The sequence below is a fragment of the Tinamus guttatus genome, unplaced genomic scaffold, assembly GCF_059628265.1.
Source record: "Tinamus guttatus ecotype Peru unplaced genomic scaffold, ASM5962826v1 Tinamus_guttatus_pri_ptg000035l, whole genome shotgun sequence".
Classification (NCBI taxonomy): Eukaryota; Metazoa; Chordata; class Aves; order Tinamiformes; family Tinamidae; genus Tinamus; species Tinamus guttatus.
This window is the reverse complement of record NW_028288569.1, coordinates 548,814-568,912: the sequence shown is the minus strand read 5'-3', so window position 1 is coordinate 568,912 and position 20,099 is coordinate 548,814. Positions and strand designations below refer to the sequence as shown.

Genomic DNA, 20,099 nt, shown 5'->3' with positions numbered 1-20,099 from the left:
AGCTCGGAGCGCGCGCGGGCGCGCTCGCCTGACGGTCGTTGCCGTTGGAGCGGCTACAGAAACCGGCTGGGGTTCAGAAGTCTCTGCCCGCGCCGACGCTTCTGAGGGCAAACAAAGCGTGACAGGTGTGAACGGTCCGTGGTTCTGGCTTTCTTCCAAATACACTGCTAGTTTTGTGATACTATAACGCAAATATAACTGTTATAGTCCCCATGCTGAAAAGTACATTTTTTGGCAAAAATTGGAGTTAGGAGATTTATGACGTGAAAGCCAACTGTCCTTTAAAGATCCTTCCCCTTCTGAAAATGTGTAATGTGAATGTGCAGGGAGAAAATATTCAGGTTTGCTTCCCCTCCCTCTCCTCCCCCCATCTGCTCCTCCTGAGCCCCTCGCGCGCGGTGCCGTCCTCCGCAGGCCTCTCGCCACTCCGCAGGCACCGCTGCGAGCGAGGCCTGGAGCCAGCAGCCAGCAAGGAGTTAAAGGACTGCTGCCGCCGCTCCCCCACTGTTGTTTTGACAAGCATCTCTGGTGATTTGAGTCCCTAACTGCTCCCAAGGCTTATAAAAGCAAGCAGCCAGGCTCCCACGTGTTTGCCTAAGGAGAGAGCCCAAATTGGCCTGTTCCTTGCGCAGCCTGTGCTCACGTAGGGGCTTTTCTTCAAGTTGTTTTGTTATTAGCAACCTCCCTGTTAACTTTAGAGCAGGAGTGGGGGAACCTGGGAGAAGTCCCGCTTTGGAAAAGGAAGCTTGAATGAGGGTTTTCAAGAAAGGGGAGAAAAGATTGTGTGGCATCGGTGGGTCCATCTGCACAGAGAGGGGGGACAGGGAGGGCAAGGAGGCCTTGCTGGAAGTGCAAGTGCCATGCGAGGGTGCTGAAGCCCTCCTTGCTTGTGTATAATGACTCGCATGGCTGCCCACTCTGAGGCTTTTTATCTGCATTTTTATTCTGTTGAGACTGATAAAGTTCACATGTCTTTCTGCTTACTCAGCTTTGCAAACGCAGCCACTCGCCATCATGCATTGCAGTTATTTTATGCATGGTCTACTTAATTTCTTTGTTTCTTCTACTCCTGCCTCTACTCCTTTCATCCGAAGGTGGCATAGGAAATGTCCTTATCTAATCTCGAAAAAGCATCAATTTTTTTTTTATTCTTAGCTTAATCGCTGATTGGAACTTATACTTTAAAAAGAGGTAAATCAAGGGAGGAAACCTTTTTTGAGTAGTTCTTTAGATCATTTTGAACACAGAGTAAGTTTGATGTGTTAAAAGATAGTGTTATTTATTCATTAATTCAAGTGTGAATGCTGACTGCACTTAAAACAGTTGCTATTTGCAGGAAGTGCCAAGTCGCTGCTTGTTTCTTAAATTAGTGTTGTCAGCTTTGGATCTGCCTGGAAGCCCTCACAAAAGGAGAACATCATTCAATTGGAGCTCCATATTGTAAAGATACTGTTATTTGGGAGTTGTTAATAGTTCTGCTTTAAACTTACAAAATAATTACATTTAGCATAATGTCAATTATCTCCAGTATTTGCCCAGGAGATTGCATTGAGTTTAACGAAGAGCAAGGGTGCCACTTTCAGAAAGCTCTGAAAGTAGAGAACAAGTGATACCTCTTCCACCTATTCACCCTAATAATCTCTAGTGCGTGATAGACACTCTGCTGCATGGTACAATTTCTCTGGAGCAAAGAAATGCCCATGGCACAGAACTGCCTCCTGCGTGTGCCAGCTTGGGCCCAAGAAGGAGGAGGTGGGTTGACTAAGCGTGCAGAGCCTCAGGGGCGGTCAGGCTCGTCATGCCCCTGGCTGCAAGAGGATGAAGTGTTTCTGCGTTCAGCTTGGAAGCCGAGCGGTCGGGAGGGTGATGCACTTGCGTACGCACCGCGCTGGGGAAAGCAGCTGCCCCTTATGTAGATGCATCAGGCTAGTTTTCCTATAGATAGTATAGGGTAGCCAGAAGATGCCTGCTCCATCTTCAGTGGTCTTGCTCTTTGACCTGAGTGCGGCTGCAGTCGCAGCTCTGCGTGTTGCGAAGCCCCATCTTTCTCTGAAGGCAAAGTGCCATTGCCTTGGTGTGTGTTGCTTTCCACGTGCTTAGCGTGTTAGGGGATGGAGAGCCTCTGTGGACGCTGCGATGGTGTCGCCTGAGGCTGCCAAAGCGCCCGTGGGCACCTTGGCTTGCTCCGACAGCAGCTCTTGTGCCCATCAGCAGGCTGGAGTCAGGGAAGTGCAGTGAGGGCATTTGTCATTGCTAGAGGCTCCCTGCCCTGGGGCTGTTAGGCTCTTCTAGCAAATTGGTTTAGATTTGGTGAAAATGCTCACGCTCGTTACCCAGGAAGCAGCAGATAGCAAAGGGAAGGTAGCCTTGGGGTTTATCAGCTTGGAGTGGCCAGGGATGGAAGGCAGAAGCGTACGCTGCTAGGCTGCAAAGCAATTTATTACGCAGATTTTCTCTGAATTATTTGGCAAGCATTTCTTTTGCTGCTAGCTGTCTGCTGTGCAACAGTGCCCAAACTGGTTTTAAGATTTGGGAGTGGTTTAATTCCAGTCTCTCCTGCCACCCCTTTCCTATGTAGACCTTGCATATTGCAGGCTCCTGCATCTGATGGGCTTTGCATTCAAGGCTGCTTAAGGAGGCAAGATTGAGCACAGAACTGCTGCTGCATGTGGGGCCAAATATGCAAGGTAGTGTCCAAGGCAGAGGGAGCCCAACTTGAGCTTCCCTGGCCAATCTAAGAAGAGCAGAAGTGAAATCTCAGGCTGTAGTTCTCAGGGGAAAAAAGTGTTGTTCTTGGCCTCTCTGACCCATCCCTTGCTAAAAGATTGGATGTGTAGTATCCATTAATTTATGAAACATGAAAAAACTATTCTTTCCCCTTTACCTTTTCTGGTGGAATACTGTTATTTCTCACCTGAGTACCAAACCTTTTCCCCCTCTTCTTCCTTGCATGTGTGCTGTTATGTGCAGACACACCTGCCTGCTTTCCCAGGTAATAGTGATGGCTTCTCATCACCTTCCTGCTGCTGCTGCTGAAGGAGAGCAGTGTTGGAGCTGATCTGTGTGCGTCTAGAATGGTGGTGCAGACTTTTCTAGTTCATAGGGTATGCTGGGTTTTCAGTAATATTGCAGACTCAGAAATACGTGTGTGTGTGTATATATCTACATACAATAAAGTGTATATACATTTAACTTTCCACAAAAGGCATCATAGTGCCTGTATATGTGGGTGTTGCTCTTTGTGCCTGCTGTCTCTCCTGGTTTGCATTTCTTATGTTCTCATAGATGGGCTTCCCTTGATTTCTGTGGTATTTATGCAACCTAAGGGTGTCTTCTTATTTTATCTTATCCTTTTAAAGGCAGAAAAATCCTTTGAGGACTCTTAAGGATTTCTTCTGTTCTATTCTGCATGCTAATTTCTAACTGCTTTGAATTGCCTCACTGTTCTCCAGCTGCATATCTCGTCTTCAGATGTTCTTTTGCACAAACTCTTGAGATGGCATTGCTGCTGCTGCTGCATGCTGCCACAACCATTTTGACCCCTTTGTCTCTAGTGAAAACAGTCGGTAAGACCAGCATTTTTCTTTCTTGCCTTCAAATGAGAAGCCAAGCAAAGACTTGGGAGGACAAGATCTAGCTTGGGAGGGGGGCCCCCATGCCCACTGCTCCTGTGTTTCATATAAAGACCAGGAGCCAAGGGAGAGGGCTTGCACCTGGGAGATATTTGCCCAGAATCCCCTCACAAGATTAGGAAGTAGCAGTATGGGACAGACTTGTGCTTCTCCTTTTGAGTCAGGAATATGATTGTCTGCTATACTCCTAAAACATGTGACATACTGGTCTACGCTGGACCCATAAGGGCTGCAAGCTTTCAGAGAGGGCGATATCAGAATCTTATGGACATAAAATGAGAAAAAATGGATTTGAAGAATAGGAGCAGATCCATGATGAGCCTTCGCACAACTTCAGGTGTGTCCTCAATGTGCAACTCTCATATTCCCACGTGCCTAGCAGATGGAAGTGTGGGCATGGTTTGGTTTGAAGTATCAAGTAATTCTGTGCTTTGCTAGACCACTAGGAGCGACTCAGCTTTCCCTCAGCCTGCTGTTCTTTTTATTCAGCTTTGTACTGTGATCTGCTTTATACAGTACTGATTTAAAGTTGTCATAGCACGTTTCTCATCTTGTGGGCTGTGTTTACTCATTGTGAAAACTGCAGCTTGAAGGCAAAACACTGCAAAATGTAATCTTGACAAGTATCTTGTTGCTTTCATGGGGAGGGCATGAGAATTACTGCACTCAGTTCAATTTGGGATGTGTTACAATCTCACCATAGTTTATTTCTAGTTTATTTCCCTCGATCTGTAAAGTTTCACCTTGCATAAATGTGATCTGTGTAGCTTCTTTGGTTAATGTGCAGTCATCCTTTCTGGGGGAGCTGGGGAGGAGGGAAAGGAGAAAATGCTGCGTCAAAGTCAATGCCCAGAAGGTTGGGCTAGCTCCATTCTTCCTATACTGCTACCTTGGGAAATTGGTGTAATTTATGTGTACTAATACAGTCCTCATTCACCTTCGCAGGTGGAAGGAAATCTTCCTAGGTGTGTGGCATCTGTGTCCACTGTAGTGAAACAAAACTAGCAAATCCCTTTCCTTTTATCTAGCTCTGATTTCTGTCACCTCTCATTTTTTTCTCAATTTTTCATTGTGGCTTTTATCTTTTTTATCTTGAGGCTTTGCAGCTAGATATGTGTTTTTTGGTTTTTGGTTTTTTTTCCCAAACCCTGTAATTAAAGGATTCTTGGGACTGAGGGGTCTACAGACTTGGAGAATGCTGAAGGAAAAGGAAGGAAAACCAGCAAAGTATTATTGACATTGTTGGTGCAAAAGTGGCTGTTGGAGAAGTGTTAAGGCTTCTGGCTGGCCTATGCTTAGAAGAGTGCAAGAGAAGCAAGTGCAAAGAGCATGTCTGGAAGCAGGAGGTACACTGAACTCTTTCAGCGGAGAACTGTGCGTGGGTGCTGGGGATGGGGTTTTCTCATGTTGCTGCCAGCTTTTCCAACATGTGCTTTCAGTTGATCTTGGGAGTTCAGCTGCATGTGTTTGGGTTGCTGCTCAGGTGGGTTTTGAAGAGAAATGCTAGAAGGTACATGAAGTGCTGCACATGCAGCCAGTGATGGCTTTTGTCATTAGTCATCAGTGTCCTCATATCCTGTTGCTGCTGGTGTTGTTCCAGATCCGGTGTAAAATGGGGGCTCTAAGTCTCATATGACTGCTGGCTCTACTCCTGAATAAAAAAAAAAAAAAAAAGATTTTGGAGGCCTTATGCTATGACCTATGTGTTGCAGTATATTCCCAATGCACTGTTTGTTGTAGAATCCTTACCTCTTGACCCAGACTGTTGTGTGTTGTTGTGTGTGCACCTGGACTGTCACCAGGTGTTCGGAGGAATGTTCTGGAATTTGTTTCCCCTGAAAAGTGCTCTGTTTTAGTTACCTTCCAAGTTGAAAGATGCTACAGAAATAGTCGCCCTCATTTATTAACCCTTCCCTTGCTGCTTATTTTCTTCTCTCTCCAGATTACACGCTGACAGTAGAGGCAGTGAGACTGAAGCCGTTCTTTGTGGCAGGCCACACCTTTGAGATGACGTGCAAAGTGTCCTCGAAGAACATCAAGACTCCACGCTATTCTGTCCTCATAACTGCAGAGAAGCCGCTCGCAGATCAGTCCAATCCCAATGGTACCACTCGCATCATCTCCTTGAACCAGGATTCAGTGGTGCGGCTGGAAGACTGGACGGATCAGACTCGCGTGGATGGTGTGGTTCTGGAGAAGGTCCAGGAGAACGAGTTTCGCTACAGGATGTATCAGACCCAGATTTCGGATGCTGGGCTCTATCGCTGTGTGGTGACTGCTTGGTCGCCAGGTGGTGGCGGCATGTGGCGGGAAGCAGTGAATGGCCTCTCCAATCCTATCCAGATAGACTTCCAAACCTCAGGTTGGTATAAAATTTGTCTGGGCTGTGTCTAGGCCAGAAAAGGAGAGGAAGCTCTTGATGCTCTCCCAGTGGCTTTCCTATCTCTGGGAAGTGCCTATCCTTTCTTTGATGTGGAAAGGCCGTCCAAGTAGCGAGATGGAAGAGAGCTTTGCTTGTCTGCTTTGGTGGTGCTTGTGTGCTCTTCCTTCATGGTATTTCCTGGAGGACATTTAATGAAATGCTTAGAAGCGTGACCCCTGGGTTTTTCTTCTCTAATGCAGTTTTTAAGGTCCTGCAGGCTCGGAGCTGGATTTAGTATGGAATAATTGCTGCCATCCTTGCTAGCATCATCGTTAGATTGCTCTTAGATAACGACTGCTTTGGAAGAGTTTTAATATAAACTGGATTCTGTTCCAAAACAAACTTAATTAGCATAGCATTAAATTGCCTGAGCACACCTTCCTGTTGATCTAATTGCGGAAAATCATCAGTTCAAGGCAGTGGTACAGCAACCACAGCAAATGTACTCTGTTACTGAAAAACTATAAAGGGTCTTTGTGGCTGGACTGCAAGGCTCCATATGTTGGGAAGCATTTTAGTACCCAAAGAGGCATCCTGTTCCCCACAACCTTTACAAAACCCTCCTTCTCGGCTCCTACATAGCCTACCTGACAAGATCTACCAAGGGAAATATGTCTGTCCTGGTGTACTGTTGAGGAGAGTGAGGGACACAGGAGTGGTTTGGATCATCAGAGGTGCATTTTAACACTGACTTCCTGTTGTCCTGGGTGGTTGGAAATGCTGTGGAGTTGTTTTATAATCATGGTGCCCTTAGGAGTGGAGGGCTTATCTCACAATTTGATAAACAAAACTGGTGACTTGGACAGTTTTGGCTCTCAGCCTAAGGGTGCCTCCTATGCTGGGGCTCTCTGACTTGTTTTTATCTCGAATGTCTTTCATTCCCCCACTCTGATTAATAAACATAGTTTTGGAATAGGTCTCTAATCACACTCCTTCATCTAAGTTACACTTAGATATACTTCTTCTAAGTTACGCTTAGATATGTATTAGATCCCAGCCAATATTGGGTTGGGACGGTTTTTAGAAGATATGGCTGTGACTAGGCTAGAGCAGCTTGTCTTCTGCTTGTTGTCATAGCTGAGAACAATATTCATTCTCCACTAGATAATTTCTAGAAACTGAACTTACCTGTAGCAGGTGCACTGCGGAAGTGACATGAGCTGAGCCTAGGGACAGCCATGGAATAAGGACATCAGTCTCTGAGAAGTTTTGAAGAGCAGCATCTTGATATGAACCCTGATGAAGAAGCAGCCTGATCAGAGATGGCCTGAGATAGAACAGTGACTGAATTCAAAATTTATTTCAATTTTAGGTCATTTCTGCTTGGCTTTTCCTTTAGCTCTATGATAAAGAATTGTCTGAAAATAATCTATTAGTTACCCATGCTCCACATGCTTCTCTGAACAGCACAGTCATAGCTGAATATTGCTGTGGATTTATGTCGTCTTTTTAAGGTTTTTTAATGGACTGTAGCTTCAACCTTGCTACTCTTGGTATCTGCGTCAGACTCAATAAGAAAACCAGCAAAAGGGAAATCAGTCCCAAATCCTTCCCCTCCATGCTGTTACCTAAAGACTTTCCTGTGTAAAAGTGGTGCTTGATTATTCTCCCAACATTTTGTGTTGCGTCACTTCGAAGTCCCATCCCCAAAATCCGGTGAGATGCAATTAATATCCATGCTTCCAAGGGACACGTGTGAGCTGTGCGAAGGAGGAAAGTGTCTATATTGCAGTCTCAACTTCTTTTCACTGTCACTCTCTAATCCCTCCCTCTTCCCCCAGATAGGATTTCCGATGCATGGAGTGAGGAAGGGGGCCAGCCTGGAGCACTGCCCTGGGAATGTGTGAATTCCAGTAGCAGGGCTGAGCAGCAGGGGGCCTGGTCCTGACACCCCCTCAGCCTTTCATTCTTTGTGAAAGAACGGAGAGAGAAATGAGATCCCAGGCACAATATACTGAAGGGCTATTTCCTGAAATAATCTTGGCACGTAGCAAAATCTGGCTTGAAATCCCTTCCTTCCCACCACTAATGGATGAACTGTGCGTCCTTCATTTGTTACTCGAGTATCTGTGCTGGACATTCATCTCTGGGCTGCTTCTAAAGGCTCTCCTATATTGTGAGCACAACTTCTCTTTGGCCTAAAAAAGCAACCAACCAAAAAAAACAAAAAAAAAAACAAAAAAAAAAAACAAAAAAACAAAAAAACAAAAAAACCCCCACCCAAACAAACAAAAAACCAAGCCCCCCCCCCCCCCCCCACCCAACCCCCTATTTGCTGTTGAAAAATCTTTGTTGTCTGGATGTCTTGGCAAATGTGTCCTCAAATCTTTTTTGATGGACTTATTTGGCTATGTGAGCGCTGTGAGATTGCAGCCCTGCCGACGGGGCAGGGAGGACTTGGTGAGCGGGGCTAGACGGGATGCTGGCAAACGCGCTTCCCGCGTCGTCGCCCGTGGCCCTCCAAATGTTCGGCTGGTCCGCGGGAGCGTGGCTGCCTCCGTAAAGTGCTGCTGGACTTCCCTCCCTCAGACCCCGCTCCTCTGCTGTGCCCTGTGAGTCTGCTCAGACAAGTGGAAATTAAGGAGAACTGTTTGGGAGCGGGTGTATGTGCTGATAGAGGGGGTTTTGTGGATGCATTGGTTGTGTCTGCTGAGGTGAACTGGCTTTGCACATGTGACCAACCCGAGGAGCCAGAGGTAAATGACCAAGTTGTGGAGCAGCAATAAAAGCTCAGTTTGGTCAACGTGCTCCGTTCTCACGTCGTGTGGTAGGGGTGCTTGCAAACCCCTTCCCCGAAGAAGGAAGGTGGCCTCATGCTTTTCCCCCCTGTGAATGGGGCAAGGGAGACTTGCTGAGGGAGCTAGCGGCCTCTGGGGACAATGAGAGACTGCCCAAAAGTTGGTGGGGAGGCTGGTGGGAAAGGTGCAGAAAAAGCAGGGCTGGGGGGTCGCAGCTCCCTGGGTAACAAGGAAGGGCTTTTCCTTGTGCGTACGTGTGTGCAACGTGATCTCTCAACAGCGGGAGGTCTGCGAGCTGCTTAGGTATGAGCAGGGGGCTGCACGCATGAAACTTCAGTGTTTCCTGCCACAATAGGCCTGAAATGTAGCAGCGCTCTGAAATGTTTTTCCATGAACATCTGTGGAAAATGTCTTGCTCAGATTCTTTCCGTCTGAGGCAGAACTTGCTGGCTGCAAGCAGAGACCTTTTCTTCTTTCTCCGCTTGCTGCTGCAGAGAGACGTTTATGTTCCAGTTAGTTTATGATCTGAAACTTTAATGCAAAGGCATTTATTTGAAATTTCCTGAACTGAAAACTGAAAAGTGGATTTTGTCCAGTCAATTGTATGAACTGGAAGTCATGAGGAAAATCTAGTAGGCCATTAGTTCCCGTATATTCGATCAATGGCAGGTTGTTCTCTAATGTATATATTTTAAGGCCAGAATCTTGGGAATCCTCTGGGCTGGCCTTATGAATAACATGTATCATAAGACTGATTTTATAAAATAAATGCCTGCTGTGCGCCCATAACGGTAGCCAAACCAAGCTTATGTTTATAGAAGAGGAGGCAAACCCACCTCAGACAGAGACTCTAGGTAGTAGACTTACCTCCCTCGGCAAACTGAGGAAGAAGGGTAGCTCTCAGTGCTTGATTATTTGATCATTTTTATTTATTTTCCTATTCATTGTAACTTTTCTGCCATTTCCTCTCCCGTGAACCATCAGGCGGTGTATGTACCATCAGGTATGTACATAGTCCTTCCTTTAGTCTTGACAAGTCTGCCTTAGGTATTCTTGGTTGTTGTTCTCCTGTATTTTCCTTTAGCATCCATCCTCTAATTTTCTATCCCTTCAACCTTGTGCTCAGCTATTGTAGAGGCATTGTGCTGTTGCAGAGACATTGTAGAGGTGTTGTGGAGTGTTTTTGCCCACTCCATTATCGTGGTGTTTTCCACAGAAGTCACTGGTGTTTTCCTGTTCTTTGGGGGGAGCTGGGGGAAGGATGCCTCTCATCCTGTACACGAGTGTGTTATGGCAGAACTGTTGGGAGCTTGGCTGCCCTCTGGGCTGGCTTCCCCCAGCGTCATTCAGCAGAGGGAAAAAGCTCTGGAGAAACAAAGCAGAACAAAAGGGGACTTCGAGGGAATCATCTCAAGGCTTCCACCCTGGATTACATCGGTGTGTGAGCTCATTGCACAGCAATGTGTTATCACTCTCTTTGGAATAAGTAGAGATAAACCAAGTGCTGCAGAAATATGAGCTGAGTATTGATGTTGAACTCGCAATTAAAATGGAATGATGCCCTGTAATGACCCACAGAGAGTCAGTTACAAGAAAGGGGAAGAGCAAGATTTATTTAAAGGAAAGAAAACTTAATCATGGGAATGAATGAAGAGCGATATGGCAAAAACTCTGTGGCAAGAAAGGCCAGTATTTTCCAGCTCCCGTTAACGGGCAGGAACATGCTTCATCGTTGTGTGCTGTTGTGTGTATGGATGTGAATTTATAGCTGGAAATAGAAACCAGAGCCTGAACTACTGTGAGCGCTTCTTCCTCAAACAACTCTTAAGAGGTTTGGGGCAAACGTGATTAGGGACCAACAACTCCATGAAGAAACAGGGAGAGGGCAAGGTCTGGGGTAGTGTGGGAGTTCGTTATGTGGAGAGAGGCGGATCATGGGCTCCTCAGTTCAAGAATGGAAAATGCGGTGCCAGGAGAGAGATGAGTAATGTTTTGGACACGAGAGAACTAGTGGATTGCATCAGTGTTTTCCCTTGAGGGTTTGTGGAGCTGGCTGGCTGCAAGCAGGGACGGCGCAGGCGGCGATGGCTGCCGCGGTGCTGAGCAAGGGGCTACGCGCCGGGGTCTTGCCCGTACGGGGTCTCTGCCAGTCTGGTGACTTGGCCTTCCTCTTTGCTTGTCTAGAGAATAAGGACACCTCAGTTCTTTGGGGAGTTTATGCATTGTTTTTGCAGAGAACTGCTGGCAAAGATGAAGTAGGGAAGGTTGAAAGGTTGCCTAGGATCTAGGTAATGAGGAGTTCTTTCTGCTCTTATAAATCCAGATGTTAACTGGATTTTGATTATTATTGCCTGTGTTCTCTTTCGATTTTTGGGAGACTGAAGTTGTTTGGCTGGTTAAGCAAAGTAGGAAGAATGAGGTGAAATCAGTTAAATAGGGGACTGTGTTTTTTTTTTTTTTTCCCCTCCCAATACATAATTCTTTAAGATGAGAAAATTAACTCAATGAACCTGAGCTCCTCCTTTCAAACCCCCAGCCTCTTCAGCCTGATTGAGCACTAATAATATACCAAATTTGGTGGAGCTCGGTTTCCATTTCATTTATATGTGGAAGAATTTGCAGTATATTTTCTAGCTAAGTCACTTTAGGATTTTTTTTCTCAATTGTACAAAGTCAATGATTGGCACAATAAAATTTGGCCATAGAACGAGGCATTCAAAAGAAACCAAACCAAATGAATCTTGATCCTGGAACTGTGTTTCCTTTAAGCACTTCTAGGCTGTGCTAGTTAGTAAACTTCTAGTCTCAGCTTCTTTTCTTTCCATTTAAAATAAAAATGTTTTTCAAGCTTTTGGAAGTCAATAAATGGTCTGAAAGCTGTTTTTTCATTCCCTTCTTGACTTCCAATGCTCTTTAATATAAGATTGTTATTACTTCATTAAAGAAAAGAGAGTTGTTTTTGAGATTGCTTAGTATGATGAGGAGCAGAGACTTTACCTGTGCTGAAAATCAAAGATCTCTGCAGCAGATGGCAGTTCAGGGGAGGGTTGATTAACTCTTAGACCTGAGATTGCTGCCTTGGTTTTGTAAGCCCAGGCTTTTACTGCATTTCCGAGTTGGCTGCAGGTGCAATCGTTACCTTCCATCCTGAAGCTACGTGGCTCTAATTGTCCCTTGGCTATGGAGCACAGAGCCGCTTTCCGGCTTAGCCCTGCTTGGCTCTTGAGGAGCCCCACAGGCCACGCTTCACCTGTCAGCCCTGCAACTGCGACTACATTTGTTTGTTTATTCTCTCGCATTGCCGGTAAGTGCCAATGAGCGTAGTTCTTGCTGTTGAATACGAGTGGCAAAGCCACGTGGTGTGTTACCTGTAAAGAGGTTGGGTTTTCTCAAGGCTACTGAGGCACAAACTCAGATCGCATCAAGGGAGAGTTTGGCCTCTCCCTTCAGCTCTTCTTGGGATGCTGCAAACGCTTGAATGTGGCGTCCTGAGACCCCGCCAGTCAGCGTGTCTGCTGGGGGTTCCCTGCTGCCATGTGCTTGCATCCATGGGTTTCGTTTGTGTGGTGGTTGCTTGTCTGCAGAAGATGGCCTGGGGGCACGTTTGTCCCCAGATGCATCTTAAAGGCTCTTGAGGATCCACCAAGACATCCTGTGGTTGCTCTGGTGTTGTTCTTTTCTGCTGAGGTGCTTTTCTTGAGTCTGAAGATGCCTGGTTAGGTTAGCTGGCAGTTTTGCTTGTAACTCACTAATGAATGCTGATTTACTCTTGCTTTTGTTTGAGACTGACATGCAGCTTGTCGCTCCTTTTCTCTTTCTGTTGCCAGAAAGGCAGAGCCGAAGTCAAGGTAAGTTGTCCCCCTACTCCAGCTCAGGGCAAATACCTTTCCAGGCTGCAGATGGTCTCCTCTCCTGTCATGTTTGGTGATGGAGGAAAAATAGTCAGTGAAGATGCCTTGTTCCATCCTTTCGTGTCTGAGAGCAGCCTGAGGCCAAGGCACGGGGCCCGTGGGCAGAGAGGAGAGATGCTTCTCCTAGCAAGCCACATGCCTCCGGTGGCAGGGGAAGAAATTGGTTTTCTTGAGCTAGAGCGAGGGAGGAGCACAAGCCCTGACATATCTCTCTGTTTTCTGTTGAAGTCCAGCCCTTCTGACACAGGACAGTGATTTCTTCCCTGGAGGTACCAGATACGTTAATTTGTAGGAAATGCGGACCCCGGTAGGGACATAAGCAAAGAAGAGGCTGTGGCTTAGGAGGGGAAGGCTGATGATGAAACGGCAGAGCAGCTGCTGCCCAGCAGCCTGTTTCTTGCCCAGGAAACCTTGACCCCTTGTGTGGGAGACAGGCGCGAGCTGCGTTCAGTAACCCAGAAGTGTGGATGTGCTACCATAGTATGACCTTCCCTGACTGAGTGACCAAACAGCTTAGCTTTTGTGCTTGTAATACTCAGCGGGGTAGGCTCAAGCTCCACTCTGCATTAGGGGTTTGTTGAGCAGGCTGGAGTTTGAAGCCAGCGTCTACTGAATGCAGTAGAGGTCTGGACTTTTGATCCTGAAATAAAGACCTGAGAAGTGCTATTTGTGTGTACCCATTTTCCCCTGATTATCCTGCCTGGGAGCACCCTGCAGCCCAGCTCTAGCTGGGTGGTGCATCTAGCTGGGTCTAGCATCGTGGTGTTCATCTGCCTCGCCCGACCCCTGCGATCATCTGGCCGGGCAGGGCTGTCTGCAGGAGCGGAGCCCGAGCCCTGCTGTCGGCGTGGAGGGGAGTGCAGCGCAGCCCATGTTGCTGATGCGGTGTGCGCCATCGCTCGCTGCTGGGGCACCGAGCAGACCCAGCAATGTGGACAACCCATCCAGGGCTGTGGCGGTGCTGCTCTCTGCCTGGTCACTGCAGCAGGGGCTACGAACTGCAGGGGCCCCAGGGAACATTTGACAGTCACTGGCAGCTCATGCACAGCTTGAGACTTGTCAGGTTTGAGTTGGCCGGAGAGCTATGGTCCCTTCTGCCTTTCTAAGTAGTCCCTGGCTGCACAACTCTGGGGAAAAAAAACATGGAAAAGATTTGGTTTCTTCTGAAGAAGATAGTAAGTGCAAGGGAAATATACACCCTTAATATGGGGGTCTGTAGTGGGGGCATAATGGGAGTTTAATGGGGGACATATTAGGAAACGAAGTTCCCGTAGAAGGAGCCTGGACAGAGGCTGAGGGAACAATGAGCTTCCTATTTCCATTTTCCCAGAAGGGATCCCAGCACATGAAACCTAAGTTAGGAACTGCTCATGAAGTCCCTGCCTTAGCAGCTGTGCTTCAGAGTGTTGGGGCTTTTATTTCCTTAAATACATTCTGGAAGAAGCATGTAGGAGTTTCAGCCAGTGGCCTACATACAACCTCTAGTGTCTCTCTGCCCTTATTTCCCCTTTGCTTGGAGGGCTATAGTGAGAGAAAGGGTATGACACCCCCACGGCTAAGTGTGCACAAACTACCAGGAGGTGCGAAGTGCTGCTTTTTCTGGGGCAGAGAACAGGACTGTAAAGGATTTACAGTTTATAATAAAGAGCAGTACATTGTGCCCACTGGAAACTGGGGAGGGGAATTTAAGAAGCTACAGAGTCATTATTGCAATGTAATTGGATTTCAGCTCTTAGTGTGCTGTATAATCTCTGCTAACCAAAACCAGATGGGCCGTTGTGGGCTAGAATAATTTCACTAAAAATGACAGCTCTGGCTTCATGGCATCTCCACATCTCTTTCCAGAGCCTCAGTTTGGAAGTGATGTGACAGCAGTGCGGTATGGTGAGCTATGAACGTAGCTCCCCACGGAAGGGGCTGGGAGGGCAGGGGACGGTGGGTTGCTTGGATGGTTTCTTTAAACCTTCTTTGTCAGAAGTGGTGTTTGCCACAGATCTCTAGCAGATTTGAAGATTACAGTTTCCATACTGAAATAACGTGAAGAAGTGGGGAAGGTCAACTCTTCCAACAGCTTTTTCCCTCCAGCCCTAAATGACCCTCCTATTCTTGATGCTGCTGCTGTCATGGAGGTAAGAGAGCCCAGCAATGGCAGCCGCTAAAGGAGACCAGGGAATGGAACAGGGCAGTTTTTAATCTGAGCCCCAGGTTCCTTCTTGGATTCCCTGGCCTTCTCCCTCTGAAGCTGTCCTGGAGGGAACTGTTGACAACAGCTTTCCTCCTCATCTCCCTCGCTCTGTTTAGTAAAGAAGTCCCGAAGGGTATTTGGATTGTTCTTCAGCTTCTGCCTGTGAAATGGAGAGTAGTAGCAATGTATCTGAAAAGCTGTGTCTTCATAATTTTGCACCAAAGATATAGTTACTGTCAACATGTGGGATTTTCTTTTAGGTGTGCTTCAAGTCAAGCTCTCACATCCCTACGATGTGAGCATTTCATAATGGCCTAATGGTTTTCGTCAATATCATCACCACTCTACAGTTAGAGGAGTTCCTGTACCTCTAGGCATGACACATCTGCTAGGGGAGAAGCTGTCTGTGATGAAGCCTGAAGGAAAACCCACAGAAAAGCGTTAAAAGCAGATTTTATTATTATGCTTATATTTGCTGCTTCAATCCCACAGCAGAACCATCTGTACTGTATAAAGACTGGTTTGCTCTAACCTCAATTCCTATTGAGAACCTGATGCAAAAAGGTCTGAGGATTTGAACTCCCTTGCTCTTGCTGAAGTCGCTGGTAGTCACTGCTGTAGTCGCTGTCCTTTTGTGCAGGACAGTGGGCGGCAGATTGGGCAGCAGCTGCTGTGTTGTCCGTGGTCTGTGATCGGGCAGAACTACAGGTCTGACAGTTTGGATACTTTGTCCTAGTAAAGGAGTTAGTGGCTGAAAATGGGTTATTGTTTTGTCAAGTCTATTACATGATTACTTAGTACTATACTACTACAGACCTCTGTAAGCAAGCAGAGAGCACTTTAAAAGATGCAAGGAAAGAACACTTTAAAAACACACACGAGAAGCTTTTGAATACTGAATAAAAGCCTGTTGTTCGTAACTGTGTTTATTCTTTTTTAGGTCCCGTGTTTAATGTCTCAGTGCATTCGGACAACCAGATGATTTACCAGGGTGAACTGGCAGATTTGCTGTGTATCATCACCACGGAAGGAATGGCGCTTGAGCCAGGTATTTCTGCAAAAGCTGTCTATTGTTGCAACTTATTTTGCCTTTATTCTCTCAATAACACTGATGGTGTGGACCCTGTATTTCTTGAGGGAGGCTGAGGGATTGAGGACCAGTATGGAAGTCTTAATATGGCAGCTAATTCCAGGAGAGTGTGTTTGCTTTACACAGCCTCATTTAGTACCAAACTTTTCTTCCACATTGCGTTGGGGAGAGGGGGAGGTGTTCTTACTGCTAAATCCACCTGTGCTCTCTGTACCAGCTGACCCATACTGCTGCCAGGCTCTACCTGTAACCACGAGATGGACCTTGACAAGTCTTCCTGTCATCTTTAATTAGAAGGACAAACCTGTTAGGAGAAAACACTGTCATTTATGAAGAAGTCTTAAATCGGCTGGCCAGTCAGATTAACACTTCAGAGTGGATTTTCCGTAGAAAGCTTCAGAGTGGATAGGAATGTAATGTAAATCTAACAATCGCAAAAATTGCCTACTGTAGCTTAAATACTGAGAACTAATATTCCCTGCTGATGCCTTCAGAGGTGAGCCTCTCTTTTGCATGAAAAAGAAGGAATAAATGTACTACGTAATTGCTATGAAAAGGGCAATGAACACTTTAATGGCAAACTTTCATGAAGGGCTGGAAAGTTCAGAAAATAGCTCAAAACTTAGCTGCTTACCAAAGGTTTCCTGAGCTGCTTTTCATCAGGAATGGTGTCAGAATACCTCTGGTTGCTGTAGTAATGTAATAAAAAATTGGACTTGGTATGAGTTTAGTCCTCTTTTTCTTTCCTTCCCTCCCCTTCCCTCCCCTTCCCTCCCCTTCCCTCCCCTTCCTAATACAAATCTAAATATATAAGCATATAAACAGAGATGTGATTCATGTTAAGCTTCCATAAAATTCTGCAAAATGGTGCTGTGCAAGAAATACTGCATCTAGTGTAGCTGCTGTGCTGCTGAGATGAATTATCAGGTTTAGGAAGTTCCAGACTGTCCATTTTACTTGAAATGTGAGTGTAGGACTGAAGCAATCTGCTTAGTTCTGCACTTGTGAAAAAAATGATAGAAGTGAAATGCTTTGGAGGTGGCAGTGGTGGGGAATGAGTGAACTTGATGGCAGTCAAAAGATTCGCAGCCTCTCTCGATACAACCCAGTCTGCATGAACGTGCCCGTGTGTGTTTGCCTCAGCCTGTCCTTTGCTGTGCTGAGCAGAAGTCTCTTCCAAGCTGAAGGGCTCCCCAACCTGTACACATATTACTGCAAAGCACTATCCAGAGCAGCTGCTTCCTTTGCTAAGCAGAACTTGCTGCCTGGAAGCAGCTGCTGCCTCTGCTGGTGGTTAACAGCTGAAATAAGCTTGGGGTTGTCTTGTCACAGAGGCCTCAGCATCCTTCATCCACTTGAAACCGGGAAAGAAGCTGCTTGCTAACGGGGAAGGTCACCTGCCAGTGCTCTGCTGCAGCTGGCTTGGTGCTGTGCGTGGGAGACTGGGAGAAACTCTGGCAAGGTAAGGGTGATTGAATGCATTTAGGCAAAAAGGGGGCCTCTCTAGGGATCTGCTGATCTACACAGTTAAGCTTAAATTCGGCAACCTTAGTAGAGGGCATTGATGTCTATTAAAGTGATAGGCACTATTAAAGTAATAGATAAAGTGTGTGGAGTTTGGAATTGTTGCAGTTACCAGAGATTGCTGAGCAGCCAAGGCAGAGTTTTAAATGTCAGCACTGTAACCTGTTCTGTAGCTGCATAACATCATTGTGAGCATGGCAGCTCTCTGCCTTTTTATTATTCTCTGTAACAGGGCAGAGTAGACGCATGCAGTAGATGTGCACAGCTAGGAGTAAAGAAGTGAGGCATTGGAGCAGGTGTTGAGGAACACTGGAGTTCATGCTCTGAGCATCAAGTTGCTGGGTGAGAGGGATTTGGGTGCCGAGCAGTCACAGTCTGCATGTTCTTGTGGAGAAAATACACACTCTCACACTCTAAGATGTGCCTGAGAAACTGGCAGCTCTCCAGACTAGCTGGCTCTCTGGATGAGGCTGGCAGAAGAGCTGCAGGGAGCAGCTGGGATCCCAACAGCTACAGTGTGGGTGGATTTCCCTTGTCACTCTGCGTTTTCAGCTTGAGAGATGGAAGGGACTAGGGAGCGGGAAAGCAGAGCAGGTTAGGTGAAGAAGGGTCTTAAGGGCTTGTATGGTAACAACCAGGTGTCGTTACTCAGTGGTAGCTCTTTCACACACCACGTCTCTGATCTGTCCCTGCGTGGAGTTTGCATCACAATTTGCTTCCCAACTGCGATGGAGCGCTTGCCTGAAATGCAGGGCAAAGCATTAGATGGACTGAAAAATGACAGCATGGTGTCATCCCTGTGGGGCAGTGAGGCACAGGTTTGGAGGAAGCCTGAACCAGCTCATCAGGAGTTGCAATTGCTGGCATCTCCTAGAGAAAAACAGATCACGGCACCGCCAGCCTGTCTTTCTGTTTGGAGGCCTGGTGCAGGAGAAGAGGCCAGCGAGCACATTTGCATGGTGTATCCTGTGGTGCTTTGCTGCTTCCAAGGAGCCTGGGCTCAGGGCTTGCCCTTCTCGTGTCAGTCCTGCTGCTGTGGCGCATTCTGGGCCCGCGAGTGAGCAAAGGAGGATCGATGAGTTTAATGGGATCTCTTGCTGAAGTGCATGTCCTGAACAGTCTGAAAGTGCTCGGTCAGCTCTGCTGCTCTAGCCACTCAGCTTTGCAAATGTGTGAGCTGGTGAGCATGCATGCCTCATGTAATAAGGGGAGGAACGGTCAGCTGCCCTCTCTTTTCCCTCTTTGAGCACATAATCAGGAAAATAGAGTGCCTGCAAGAAGCTGAGGAAGAACTAAGTGATGGATGCTGTTTGGTCGTCGTCTGTGTTCTGGTTAGATGACTGTCTCTGGAAGTGTTAATTCTAGCAGAGGCAGCTCGCAGCGCTGTGTCTGTGTGTACCCGACCTGTGGAAAATCTTCAGAAGGGTGGAAAAGGGTTTTGCAGGACTCTGCACGCTTTAATTTCCTCTGTGGCTCCAAGACCCTGCTGGAGTGGAGTGCGTGTGGCTGAGGTCAGTGCACGGCAGCGAGTGCTCCTTCAGCTCGACGTCTGTAGTTGGGTTTGACTTGGCGTGGGGTGTGCGAATAGTGGTACTCCTGTGCCCGAAGATAAAAACCTGCTTCTGATATTTCTGTTGCATACATAGTTTCACAGATGATCTTTCTGGACTTCCCACCAGATGACCTCTTCTAGGACTATGTGGTTAGGAATTTAAGAGTTTCACTTTTCCTGCCTGAAAAAGAGATTTTTTTTTCCCCCCCCTGTCATCTGTTCCAGACCTAGTGGGCATCCAGACAGACCTAGTGGGCACTCTGGAGAGTTTGACAACACCAGTTTGTTTTGCTTACAGCTTGCATGGCTTGAAGTGGTTTGGTCAGCTCTCTAGGAAGCCCTATTCAACCTCATTTAAATGTAGTAAACAAAAAGGGTCTCAAAATTGTGATTCAGCACTGTAACAAGGTGCTGAGAGCTCCATTCCGAGCAGTGCAAGTGTATGGTTCCTAGGAGCTGGTCTAGAAACAGGATTCCCTGTCTGGAGGGCTGACTGGCCAGGGAAGCAGCTAAATCCCAGACAGCTTAGGCCTGTGTGTCAGATCGAAATGTGCTTGAAGATGTGCTTCACATGTCGATGATCCTCACCAGCTGAGGAGGGCCAGCAGAGCAGCCCCGCGATTACTCTGCCTGCACAGCCACCAAGGGCCGAGTTCCCCCTGCCCTAGGTTGCTGCAGAAAGCAGAGAAGTTCCATGGCCTGGGGCGCTGCCGTCCTTATGGATTCCGTTTTGGGGGTCGTGCTTCTCCCTAGTGCAGGGGGCTTCATGTGCTTGCCCGGTTGCCCTGTACTTGCAGCGGTGTGGCACGGGGATGAAGGGGGTGAAAGACACCTTCACGGGGATGAGGGTGTATCTGGGGGATCGTCTGCTGTTGTTGCTGGGTTTGTTTTCGATTGTGAACAAAAATGGAGAGAGCGACTTGTCAACACCGATGCACTGTGTGGGGGGGATGGTGGCAGGTGCCTTTGGGAGCTAGCGTGTGACCTAATTTTTATGTCAGGAAAGCCATGTATTTATTAGCACTTGGGAGCTGCAAGGCATGTT

The 20,099-nt window shown here is 47.1% G+C and overlaps 1 protein-coding gene across 1 annotated transcript in view; it reads left to right on the top strand.

Moving 5' to 3' along the window:
- PTGFRN (prostaglandin F2 receptor inhibitor) overlaps window positions 1-20,099 on the top strand; it is a gene marked incomplete at its 5' end in the record, with an annotated part of 36,001 nt that overhangs the window by 10,897 nt on the left and 5,005 nt on the right. The window contains 2 exons of the mRNA XM_010224556.2: window positions 5,575-5,994; window positions 15,829-15,936. Coding sequence (XP_010222858.2) covers window positions 5,575-5,994; window positions 15,829-15,936 — 528 coding nt within the window. The remainder of the gene's footprint in view (window positions 1-5,574; window positions 5,995-15,828; window positions 15,937-20,099) is intronic.